The sequence below is a fragment of the Python bivittatus genome, unplaced genomic scaffold, assembly GCF_059951505.1.
Source record: "Python bivittatus isolate LINGU-HERP-01145 unplaced genomic scaffold, Pbiv_v1 ctg000340_np1212, whole genome shotgun sequence".
Taxonomy (NCBI): domain Eukaryota; kingdom Metazoa; phylum Chordata; class Lepidosauria; order Squamata; family Pythonidae; genus Python; species Python bivittatus.
In genome coordinates this window covers 1619971-1631220 of record NW_028277056.1, presented here as the reverse complement: position 1 = coordinate 1631220, position 11250 = coordinate 1619971, and the positions used below count along the sequence as shown (strand labels likewise).

The following is an 11250-nucleotide window of genomic DNA, read 5'->3' as shown; positions in this document are numbered from 1 at the left end:
CGGAGCGGAGCCGGAGCCGGAGCCGGGGCGGGCGGCGTGGCGCGGCGCGGCGCGATGGATTACTCGTACCTGAACTCGTACGACTCGTGCATGGCGGCCATGGAGGCCTCGGCGTACGCGGACTTCAGCTCCTGCAGCCAGGCCGGCTCCTTCCAGTACAACCCCATCCGCAGCTCCTTCGCCGCCAGCCCGGCCTGCCCGCCGCTCGCCTCCGCCAGCTGCGCCCTCGGCGCCCTGCGCGACCACCAGCCCTCGCCCTACGCCGCAGGTAGGAGCCGCCGGGCCGGGGGCGGGGAGGGGATGATGGGCGCGGGGCTCGATCCGCCCGGAGTGGGGGCTGCGCCGCGCCGGTTGGCCGGGAGCCTGACGCGCAGCCGCTGCGCCCCGGCGGGGTCCCCGTCCAGCTTCCGCCGCAGCTCCTGAGCCGGCTGCTGGAAGGGAAGGGCCGGATTTGGCGAGGGACCTTCCTCGCCGCCTCTGGGGAGCTTCGCTCCTTCCAACTAGGGCCCGCGCGGGGGCGGAGCGGGGGGACGGACGACCCGCTTTCCCCCGGCCCGGCCACGGACAGGCCCGCCCGAGGAACGTGGCGAGAATGGGGAGCCCCCAAGACGCGCTTCCCGGGCAGGTTGGCTCGCCTGCGGGGCTGCTCTCCGGGTATCCGAGGGGGTGCGAAGCCCCGCAAAGGGCCCGAACAACGCCGCTCCCGCCCGTCCCGGCATGGCTTCGGGGGCGCAACTGGGCGGCCCCGGGCCCTCGCCCGTCGGAAGAGTCGCGCCAGGCGTTGCGCGCGGCCGCGGAGCTGCGCTTTCGGGTCGGGCGGCTCCCAGCTCTTCGCAGCCAGGAGGCCTTTTCTCCGCTGGGGAGGGAATTAATGCCGCCGGGCGGGAATAGCAGCAGCAGCAGCAGCAGCAGCAGCAGCAGCAGCAGCAGCAGCAGCAATAACGCCCCACGCGAGGCGGGTCTGCCGGGAGCGCAGCCGGCCAGCCGCCCGCTTGGCGGGCAGCTGAGACCCGTGGCTGCTCTCGCTGTTCCCAGGCTCCGGCGCAGGGCGCCTTCTCCGGGGCGACCAGGGCCCGCGTCCAGGACGGAGCCGTGGCCTTGCCCAAAGGGCCTGATCCAGCGGAGGCGCTTGGGTGGCGGGGCGCGGCTGAGGCGAGGGGCTCCCCGTCTCTCCCCTTCCCGCGAGGAGAACCCGGGGAGGTGCCGACCAGCTTTCCTCAGCCTGGAATGCCCTCCCCGCTCAGGAGGGCAGTGATGGGAGTTGTAGTACACTGCTGGTGCTGGAAGGGAGGCTCCCGGGCGCTGAGCGACCGAGTCAGCGCCACCCCGCCGTTGCGGCTCAGCCGGTCCAGGCGTCGAAAGCCGGCCGCGGCGGCGCCCAAACGGTGCGCGTCCCTTCGGGCGGGTCGGTGGTGCTGTCTCGGCCCGCCGACTCCGAGCACGGGCCCCCTCCCCGACGCCTGAGCGTCAGGACGGAAAGATGGGCGTTCGCGCGACCTCGGGAACCCACGGCTGGCCGGCGCAGTCGTTTGTGGTTCCGAGGCCGTGCGAAGCCGCCGCCGGGGCCGGCTCAGCGCCAGAGCCAAGAAGGAAGCAGCGGCGCCTCATCTCAGGGGGAGCCCTTCCTGCTCGCCTCCACCCACGAGGGGCGACGGCCGGGAAGGGTCCGCGCGGTCCGGGAGAAGAGACGCGCAGCTGAGCTGGGACGGGAGCGGCACCTTGCGCGACCTCAGCCGCCCCGGGAGAGGCCGGGAAAGCTCGCCAACCTGGTTTAGCGCGAGGGTAGAAGAGCTGCGGGAAGCTGGTTTATCCCGGACAGATCGGAGGAGAAAGGCCTCCTTCGGGTATTAAGACGGATCTTCTCCGGAAATTGATTGATTTACACTTATTTGTTATTATTTCGTTAGGATCCCCCCCCCCTTTTTTTTAACCCTCCGGGCCAGCAAATTAACACAAGCAGGGAAAGACCCAGCCGCGCCCCGCTCGCTCAGCGCTCCCCGAGCCTCGGGGGCACACTTGGATCCGGAGCAAGTCTGGCCGCGCAGAAAGGAAGCGGGACTTGCCTCCCTCGGGAAGGGAAACCGGCTCCGAGAGCCGGAAAGGGGGCGAGAAGGGACGCGCGTCCCACCTGGAGCCGGGATGGTCGCTCTGCTGCGCCCGGGAGGAAGCCCTCTGGCCGGGCCGCTTTCCCCGAGAGCGAGCAGCGCAGGGTCCGGGGCCAGGGCGTGGGCCTGCCTTCTCTTCGGCTCAGGATTCATTCAAAGCGGTGGCGGCGGACAAATGGAGGCCGAAGCGGCGGGTAGGAACGGGGCGCCCTTGGTCCGACGGGGGTGCCCGGGCGTAACCCCACCCTCCGCTCTTTCCCCGTTGTCTTCCCGGCCGGAGGCGCCGCAGCTCCGTGCCCGCGGTCCACGGCCGAGGCTGGTTGGGGCGCAGCCAACTGCCTTCCCGGAGGCGCTTAACCGGCTTCGGGACTGACACGTTTTCCCGTTAATTTCCCGAAAAGCGGAGCCAGAGAATTGCTGCAGGTAACTCATGCTTTCTCTTTTCCACTGGGCCTTTCTCTTTGCTCCATTTTTATGTCTCTTATGGACTAACTGGAAGAGAGAAACGCGCCGGCGTGCAAGCGAAACCCGCAGAATGGGTTTGCACAACCCGCTAATACACACACGCCCCCCCAGCCCCAAGCTAGCCGGTTGTGCGAATGTGACCGGAGGGCTCTTTCCCTAAGCTGACGTACCTAGAGTCCGCGCTAAGCCGCGGGGCTGTTCACACGAGCCTGCCTGCCTGCCTGCCTGCCTGCCTGCCTGCCTGCCGTCCGTCCGTCCGTCCGTCCGTCCTCCAAAGAGAGCTGACCAATTTCAAACGCTAAAACCACATCTGGAGCGGGAAAAAGGGGGCCCAATGTCTCCCAGCCATCCCGGCTGCAGAGCCTTTAAAACCCATGCCTGCAGCGCGGCCCGGGCGTCCGGGTTCGTTTTGCAGAGAAGCGTCTGAAATTCGCGGCGATCGGCGCCCGGGCGCGTTAGAAACGGCTCTCCTGCCTCTGCCGCGGGTCCCTCCGCGCGCGTCGGTCCGCATCGTTCCCGCGCGGCGAGGAAATCTTGCAGCGCACCAGAGGAACGGAACACCGGGCGACTGTGGCTGGAGGGGTTTCTTCTGCAGAAAGCGGGCTCCGACGCCGCGATGCAGAGCGGGCCGCGCAGCGCCCTGTCCGAGCGAGCCCTTCCCTTTGGGGAGGGCGGGGGGGGGGCGCAGGGTCCGTTAGCATCCAGCCACGGCCAGATGGGAGCACCTGCTTCAGAACTGGGGCTAAGGACGCAACTCCGTGATGCTCCTGGCGGATCTCCTGTTCCTGTCAAAGGGCCTTTTTAATGTTTTGTTTCAGTGATTTTTACACCCCGCGTTTAGGGGTGGAGGGGAGCCCCACAGGGGGTCTGGGCAGCCATTCCCTTGCTTGATGCCAATGGGGGTAGGCAGCAGGAGAGCGTGCTGGACTACAGTTCCTATCCAACACAGCTGAGGAGAGAGAGTCAGGATGGATCACTGAGCGGGACCAGGACTCCCAAACTAGCCCCCCCCAGACGCGGGGCAAGGCCCCCCTTCCGCCTCCTCTCCTCCGGTCCTAAGCCGCAGCCTCTCCTCTCCTCTCCTCTCCGCTCCCTCCTCCAGTTCCCTACAAGTTCTTCTCCGACCCGTCCACCATCAACGAGAAACGGAAGCAGCGCAGGATCCGGACCACCTTCACCAGCTCACAGCTGAAGGAGCTGGAGAGAGTCTTTGCCGAGACGCACTACCCGGACATCTACACCCGGGAAGAGCTGGCCCTCAAAATCGACCTCACCGAGGCCCGAGTGCAGGTGAGTCGCTGCGGAGGGGCGCGCCCCCCTCCCCGCTTTGAAGCACCTGGTGCTCAGAGGACAGAGCCGGGCTGGCAGGGCCCTCGCCCTCCCTCCCGTTCCTTCTGGCCCCCCTTGCGCCCCACTGTGATGCTCCCGGGGCAGGGCCGGACGGGTGTGGGGAGGAGCTTTCTCTGCCTGGGGGGCTCCACTTCTGCCCCGCATCTGGCCGCCCCGCATCTGGGCCGCAGGCGTGAACCAACGTCTGCCCCTACGAGCCCCTGAACCCGGGAGGAAGGCAGGTGGGTTCCCCCTGCAGCTGATCCCCAGTGGGGGGCTGGGGATGAATTGTTCGGGGTGGCTTTGTTCCAACTGTATCTGTGGCAGGAATGTCTCTCCCGAGCCACGCATTCCAGCTGGAAAACTGGATTTCAGATTCCTTAACAGAGTCCGCCAGTTCCTAGCATCCATTTCGTTTCGTTTCGTTTCGTTTCGTTTCGTTTCGTTTCGTTTCATTATTATTTACGGTTTTTAGAGGCCATTCAGTTCAAATTTGGCTTTTTAGAAATGTTTAACGTCTATATTTCAATTGGATTTCTAGTGTTGATTTAATTCATTGCAGCCTATAATTCTAGTCGGTGATTTACACTGTGTTAAACAGGTACTCTTAGCTTAATAGTAATTTAATTTTTCCTTTCAAAGTTAGGTAACCTGTTTCATAACTCCATAAGTAGTTTTAGGTCCCACGTTTACTTACTTGCCTTTTACTAACTCCGTTTTACTTATTTATTCTGTTGATACGGTGTGTGTTACTTTCATGGCTTATATTCTTTTAAAAAATGGTTAATTAAAAAACCAACTCACAAGACTTGGGGAACCGCAGCAGTTTAAAACTGTGGACACAACAATAAAATAAATCAAAATGGGGAAAACAACGGTAACAATAAATCAGCCGGAATAGATCAAGGTGGAGGTCAGCAAAGCTCAGGTCTCTGTGAAGGTCTCCTAAAAACCGCAAGGGAGGGGGCTTTACAGTCCTGGGGTGAAGAGGCGCAAAGAGGGGGGGCCGCCAGGGAGCCTTGTGCGGCTTTCGCTTTGGATTCCGGGGCTGCGGATGAGGAAGCCCAGGGACCCGTTTTTGCCTTCGTGGCGCGCCAAGTTCCTGCAGCGGCCCTTTGGCTGCAGGCAGAGCAGAAAAAACCAAGTTCGTAGATGACAAAACCTGAAGCCCTTTTTCGAGCAGGGGAGATGGGATGAGACGAGAAGCCCCCCCATTCGGTTGCCCCCTCCCGGAACGGTTTCTGTTTTAGCCGGTTTTCCCAAGGTTGGTTATCGGAGGATCGGTTCCCAAATGTCATTTATTTTCCTCGCCTTTTCTTACATACCTGACCCTCCTTCTGGCCTGTATTACAGAGGTTGCAAATAATAATGGTGTTTACTGTTTTTATACTGTTTTTAATTATTAGCCGCCCGGAGCCCTGTTCTTGAGATGGGCGGCACTGTAAATTTGATAAATTAATAAATCTGCTTGAGGGAAGGTTTGGGACGTTTTTACTAATGAGATAGAAGTTGTTTGGGGTAAAAATTATTTAAGTAAGTCAGACGGTTAGGGTGATGCGAATTCTTCCTGCTCAAGTTAGAATGCCTGCTAATTTCAAACTAATCTTGTTGCATTTAAGTAAAAATTATAAAAACCAAAATGCTATTGTTGTGAATAATAACAACAACAACAACAATAATAATCATAGCGGCTTAATTGCTTTCTTTCAAATTGTTGGAAGAGAAATTGCTTTCTATTTTTTTTTCCTCAGAGAAGCAACACATTTTGCTGATATTCTCAGAAAGGGTGGGGGTGGGTTGTGAAGTTGCTTGTGAGTTGTTGTCTTCCTTGTGAGTCCATCTCTTCAAGCCATTTGCAGCCTCTTTGGCTAAAGGGAAAACCTCACGAAGATGTTTTCTAATCAGGAAAAAGCCAGAGCTGGAAAGATAGGACCCCCACCCCCAAATAAAATAAGCTTTGCAAAAATGAAATATGCTTTAAAAACCCACCCAAAAAGAAAACTGAAATTCTCCTGAGATTCAAGGGGGGGGGGGGAAACCTCTGGATCTTGTTTGCAGGATTTTTATTTTTTATTCCTACATGTATATGCATTTTTTATTTTTATATATATTTTTTAAATTCATAAGTGAAGAACGGTATTTGTAAAAATACACCGGACTTGTAAGGGGTCCATTTACATTTCAGATATTGGCATTTGTGTTGCAAATCCACATCACTGTTGAATATTTAAAGCAAACAGGACGAGCTGGGAAACTGAGGCAGGGCAAAGCGAGACGCGTGCCTTGGGTCCCACGGTTAAGGATGGGAGGGGGGCAAAGAGGCTGGTCCCCAGGGTGGGGCCATCCTGGTCGTATCTGGGGGGAGTAAATCTGGCCTCTCCCGGTTTAGGTGTGGTTCCAGAACCGCCGGGCCAAGTTTCGGAAGCAGGAGCGCGCGTCCAACGCCAAGGGGCAGAGCAACGGCGGCAGCGGCGGCTCTGCGGCCAGCAAGAAGCCAGATCCCCGGTCCTCCTCGGAGGATGATGAGTCCAAGGAATCCAACTGCAGCCCAACGCCGGACAGCACGGCCTCTCTGCCCGCTGCCGGGGGCCTGAACAGTCCTGCCGACAGCTTGAGCCCCAGCCCCGGGACAGGGCAGCAAGGTGTGGGCGCCGGCCACGCCACCCCCACCCTCAAGTCTCCCCTGTGGGCAGGCGTGAGCACCAGCAACGGCGGCACCAACACGGCCGACCTCCTGAAGGCCTGGCAGCCCTCGGAGGCCATGCCTGGACCTTTCTCCGGCGTCCTGTCCTCTTTCCACAGGAAGCCCACTCCGCTCAAAGCCAACCTCTTCTAACAGAAGCACAACCACACGCAAGTCCCCTCCCTTCCATAGCTGCCAGAGGTCCTGTCCTGCTGCCCGTGAAGTCCCAGCTCTGTCTTAAAGAGCAGCAGCAGCAGCAGCAGCAGCAGCCCTTGACTTCCTGGGCAAGAGCTCACAACTTGCTCCAGGCAGTTCTGAACAGTGGCCCCCCTCCCTCGTCGTGGTTGAGACCACTTGCCATCTCCTTCAAGACTCCTGCCCCAGGAGGGGACCAGGTATGGATCACCCAGCCCTCCAATCTGTGTGAAGGAGACCCGGGGCTTCAAGATATGCATCCTGGGTGGTGGATCTGTCCTTTCTTCTGCACGAAGGTCAACTTAGGAGTCGGTGCGAACAGCTGCGCCTTCCCTCCTGCTCCACTAGGCTCCTCTGCGTGCTTGTATCCTTGCATGAGGAAGAGTAACCTGGTGCCCCCCAGATTGGCTGGACCACAACTCCTCTCATCCCTAGCCCAAAAGTTCCCTAGGCTGTGGATGAGGGGAGGTGACGTCCAGCACCCCAGCTTGGTGGAGAGTGCCATATCCACAGCTGGTTTGGGCTCAGCGATACCAGCAAAGAAGGAAAGGTCTGCTGAGTCATGTGGCCACCACGCACTTCACAAAGCTTTCCAGGGAAGTCTTCAGGCAGATCGGCAGCTGTGAGGAATACGTGGGATCAGGACCTGGGGGGTGGTCCAGCGAAGAGGGACCACGGTTTAATTCCAGTGAGCCCATTGGCAGCAGGAGGCTGGGCTGAGTGGATGAGCCCATATCTGCAAATGGAAGAGACTACTTCCTTCACCGAGGAGGAGGGAAGACTCCTCCCTCCATCCCAACCATCCCCCTTCTCTTTATTTTCCTCCCTACAGACTCTGGGGCTTCCTTCTGTCTTAGCAATGAGGTGAAGTCCTGTTCCACCAACTTGCAGCTCCAACAGTCAGAGATGGAAAAGGAAGGGAACCAAAGCTTCTGTCCTTTGTTTAGATCCTTTCTGGCCTCACCATCCCCCCCATTCTGAAGCTTCCAAAGAGGTGGGTGGTGATACTGAAGAAGCAAGGGCTTCCTGGCAAGAGCTTGGCTGTTTTTCCTGGTGAAGAAGATGACTTGTCCATCTCCCCTAGTGGGTAGAGAGGGGACAGCTCTGAAGCAGCCTGGAGAAGAGGAGAAGGGCCCTCTGGATGAAGGTAACATGTAATTCCTCCTTGTCACTCCCTTTGATTTTTCTGGTGTTGATCCATCTTTGGGGCCTCACAATAAGAGAGAGAAGAAGTCCTTTTGAAGTTGGAACTCCATCATGCAAAGATGGCTGAGATCTGAACAGGGGCCTTGCTAAATCATTTTCTTCCTCAAGTTTAATGGATTTCTGCCCCATCTACAGATTGGACTGGGAATGACCACAGTGTAGGCCAGCTGGGCTACTTTGCTTTAGAGCAGGGCCTTGGGGTGTTGCCCCCAAATCCTGCCTTGAAGGCATCATTGGAGATGAATCAGTGAAGCAGAGCCAGAGATGTGAGCAGCTGCCTGGGCTTCTGGAAATGGTTGATCTGTGACTGCTTGGAGCTGACCCCTTTGCTGAACTTCAGGAGTGAAGCCAAGCTCCATGGGGCGAATGGGACACTGAGCATCCACCATGTGTCCTGCATCCCACAAACTGTGTCAACAAAAGTGCCAGCACTGCTTTAAAATGTTCAAACTCTCCAGGTATGTGAAAGCTGCTTTCCCAACATAGTACCCTGATATGCAAAGGAAGCTCTTGGAGAACCTGAACAGGTCCTGCTGTTTCCAGCGCTGATGGTTTTTGAAGATTCAGAAGGGTTGGCCTTCAACTCCCACAATCCCTGGAGGGCACCAGGAGAGGGGAGGCCAGGTTGGCCAGAGGGATTTGTGCAGAATCCAGAGTGCAACATCAGCTTCCGTTGGTTGCTTTCTGAGAGGAAGGTGGGAATATGGCAGGAGATCCATTTGTGGGGTTCTAACAACCAGTAAGCCACAACACACCAACCAAATCTAACCAATGATGTGCAAATGCAGCCACTTGGTATTCAGCTTACCTCTTTGAGGATGTTGGGAAAACGTAGCCGCTCTCCTTGGACTCTGCACCCCATCACTTTGCCAGGGATGATGCCAGCTCCCAGAAGGAACTAGGTTGTTGCTCTGGAAGCCCAGAACTCAGCTCTAGAAGAGATCTTGGCCAGCAATGCGCTTCCAGCTCCTTTTGAAGCCCAAGGCAGCAGGAACATTTAGCACAGACAGCGAGCCTCTGTTTGAAGCCTTCAGCGTCAACAGTGCCATCATCCAAAATCCCAGAAACAGCAGGCAGGTGGACACACCTGTGGACACACACACACACCCTCCCGCAAAGATGATGATGTTGGTCCCTTATGGGCAACTACCCTCTCAAAACAGTGAGCTCTATTCCCGACGGCTGCCAACCGGGTCGCTGTGCTGGGAGATGCAGACTCACGACCCACATCTCTAAGATGGCAGCAACAGCAGTTAGCCTTGGCTGCCTCCTGTTCTCTGAAGGTGATGCTCTGTGACCTTCCTGCTGCTGCTGAGGGTAGAGATGCAGGGAGGGCTCTCGAAAAGCCCTCTCTTCTCCAAAAGACGTCTGGGAAGGGAAAGACCTGCCTCCTGGACAAGGTGTCAAGACAGCCCGGCACTTGCCCTGGCCCAGGACTACAAGCCATCCGCTGTCTGTGTTTGCACTTCTGTGGTGGGCAGGAGTTCTGGCCTTCCGGCCAAAGCGCTGCTGAAAACAGGCCCATCTCCGCCTAGCTCCAGCCAAGGCTGGAGGGCTTCCGGGCTGCCTTGCCGGGTGGAGGCCCAGAGGGAGAGCCCAGGGCAGCAGATGGCCTTGGCACCTCCTCCCTAGAGCGTGAAGGGCCCGGCATCGAAGCCTTCGACTCGTACAGCGGCTGAGCAGGGAGGACCCTCCTCCGCGGCTTCCCTCCTCTGCTGAGAGAGAGGGAGAGATGGTCCCTCTCCCCTCTTCCGAGGTGCTGCCTTGGCAGGCAAACCCCCATTTGGTCCACGTAACCAGGAGCCCAGGAATTAAATCCTGGCTTGATTACAAGACGAGGCTGGAGCAGCTTCTCTCCAGGGGCAACCGGTTGTATTTGTACCACACATTTAAGCAAGTTGGTTAAACATCAAATCACTACATTCCCCCACCTGTGAAGCTTGGTGGCGTTAATCTTGGGTGGCCTTGTGTGTCTGTATGCATGCTGTTTTGTGGGTGTGGGTGCCGGACACATTGTGTGAACTCTGCACACTTGGTTCCTGGGTGGGTTTGCACAGCAATGCTAATTAGGGTATTGACAACCTGGTAGCTGTATTCATACATCAGGCTTGGCTAGGATTAACCTTGGTCAGTTACTATGTGGCGTAGTATGTTGTACAAACCTGGCTGGTTGGGTTAAGTTGGTCACAATCTACTCTGTGAAGCCAGAAAAAGGGTTAACCCAGGAACCAGGTTCAAGCACGATGTGTGAATACTGTCTTGGAGGTTTCACAACTCTTCTGATTGCTGGTGGCCCATCTTGGAGAAGTCGAAGTACAGCCAGGAACAGGCACAGCATCCCTTCGGAAGGGGCAGCGTGCAAAACCGTGGTGGGCAGAGCACCTGCCCGGGTCCTGGTCACTCCGCGGGGCCTTCTGCAGAAGGCCATGGCATCAGTTGGGCCCAGGGAGTTGCAGGGACTCAGATGGCCTGAAGGAAGCCTTTCTCCAAGGCCTGGAAAAGCCACCATGTATTGTGAGAAAAGGATTTCATGTCAGGGTGACCTTCCCCTTAGCTCTGAGTTTTGAGATTGCATTTTGCAGAAGGGGGGACAAACGGAAGAAATGGGTGGGCTTCTTCCAAAAGGCTGGCCCCATCCGCTCTCTTCCTCCCAAGCAGCCATTTCAGCTTTGCTCCCGATTTTCCCCCTTTGGGGATCTGCAGCTTCTTGTCACCCGACCACTTTCTTCATTTCTGTGTGAAGTCCAGCGCGTCCTGCTTATGCCTCTTTATTGATGGAACTGAGTTTAATCCGGAGAAATCCAAGAAGCCTTTGTGAAAAGGGAGGATTAAAGCAAGCTGTGAAAGTTCTCACCTTCCCCAAACTGGTGGCCCTCCATCTTGGTACAATGTAGGATAGAGAGAAGCCTGGGTTAAAGTCGGGGTTCTTGTTCCCCAACTAGTTGTATACTTCACCTTTCTTTAGCCTCTTAACCAGGTTCCTGGCAGTTAATCTTAGTTATGCCCAGGGCATAGTTCTAACCCAGCCAACCTGATATGGTCGCGGAGAAACTAGACTGGGCCCTCCTGCTAGTTGACGGGCCAGCTTCTCCAGTGGCATAACCCTGGTGAGGCCACGGGTGTCTCCACCCTATGCCCTGGACTTGGCATGTTTCAAGAAAGCTGGGGTACAAATAGAAGCGACAGAGACTTCCTGAGATATGAAAACGGGTCTAACCTGGCTTTGAGAGGAGCGGCCTTGGAATGATCATCCGAAGTCCAAAGGGG

At 57.2% G+C, this 11250-nt stretch overlaps 1 protein-coding gene across 1 annotated transcript; it reads left to right on the top strand.

Moving 5' to 3' along the window:
* On the top strand, positions 1–10655 carry PHOX2A (paired like homeobox 2A). The gene is made up of 3 exons (XM_088140392.1): positions 1–268; positions 3673–3860; positions 6289–10655. The coding sequence occupies exons 1-3, from the start codon at positions 55–57 to the stop codon at positions 6733–6735; spliced, it is 849 nt and encodes a 282-aa protein (XP_087996518.1). The 5' UTR covers positions 1–54; the 3' UTR covers positions 6736–10655.
* Positions 10656–11250: the final 595 nt, after the last annotated feature.

What these genes read in the sequence shown, in the direction of transcription:
- PHOX2A (XM_088140392.1), top strand. Translation starts at nt 55, where the DNA reads ATGGATTACTCGTACCTGAACTCGTACGACTCGTGCATGGCGGCCATG. An exon ending in GCCCTCGCCCTACGCCGCAG is followed by an intron (nt 269 to 3,672) that starts GTAGGAGCCGCC and finishes TCCCTCCTCCAG; the next exon opens with TTCCCTACAAGTTCTTCTCC. An exon ending in TCACCGAGGCCCGAGTGCAG is followed by an intron (nt 3,861 to 6,288) that starts GTGAGTCGCTGC and finishes CTCCCGGTTTAG; the next exon opens with GTGTGGTTCCAGAACCGCCG.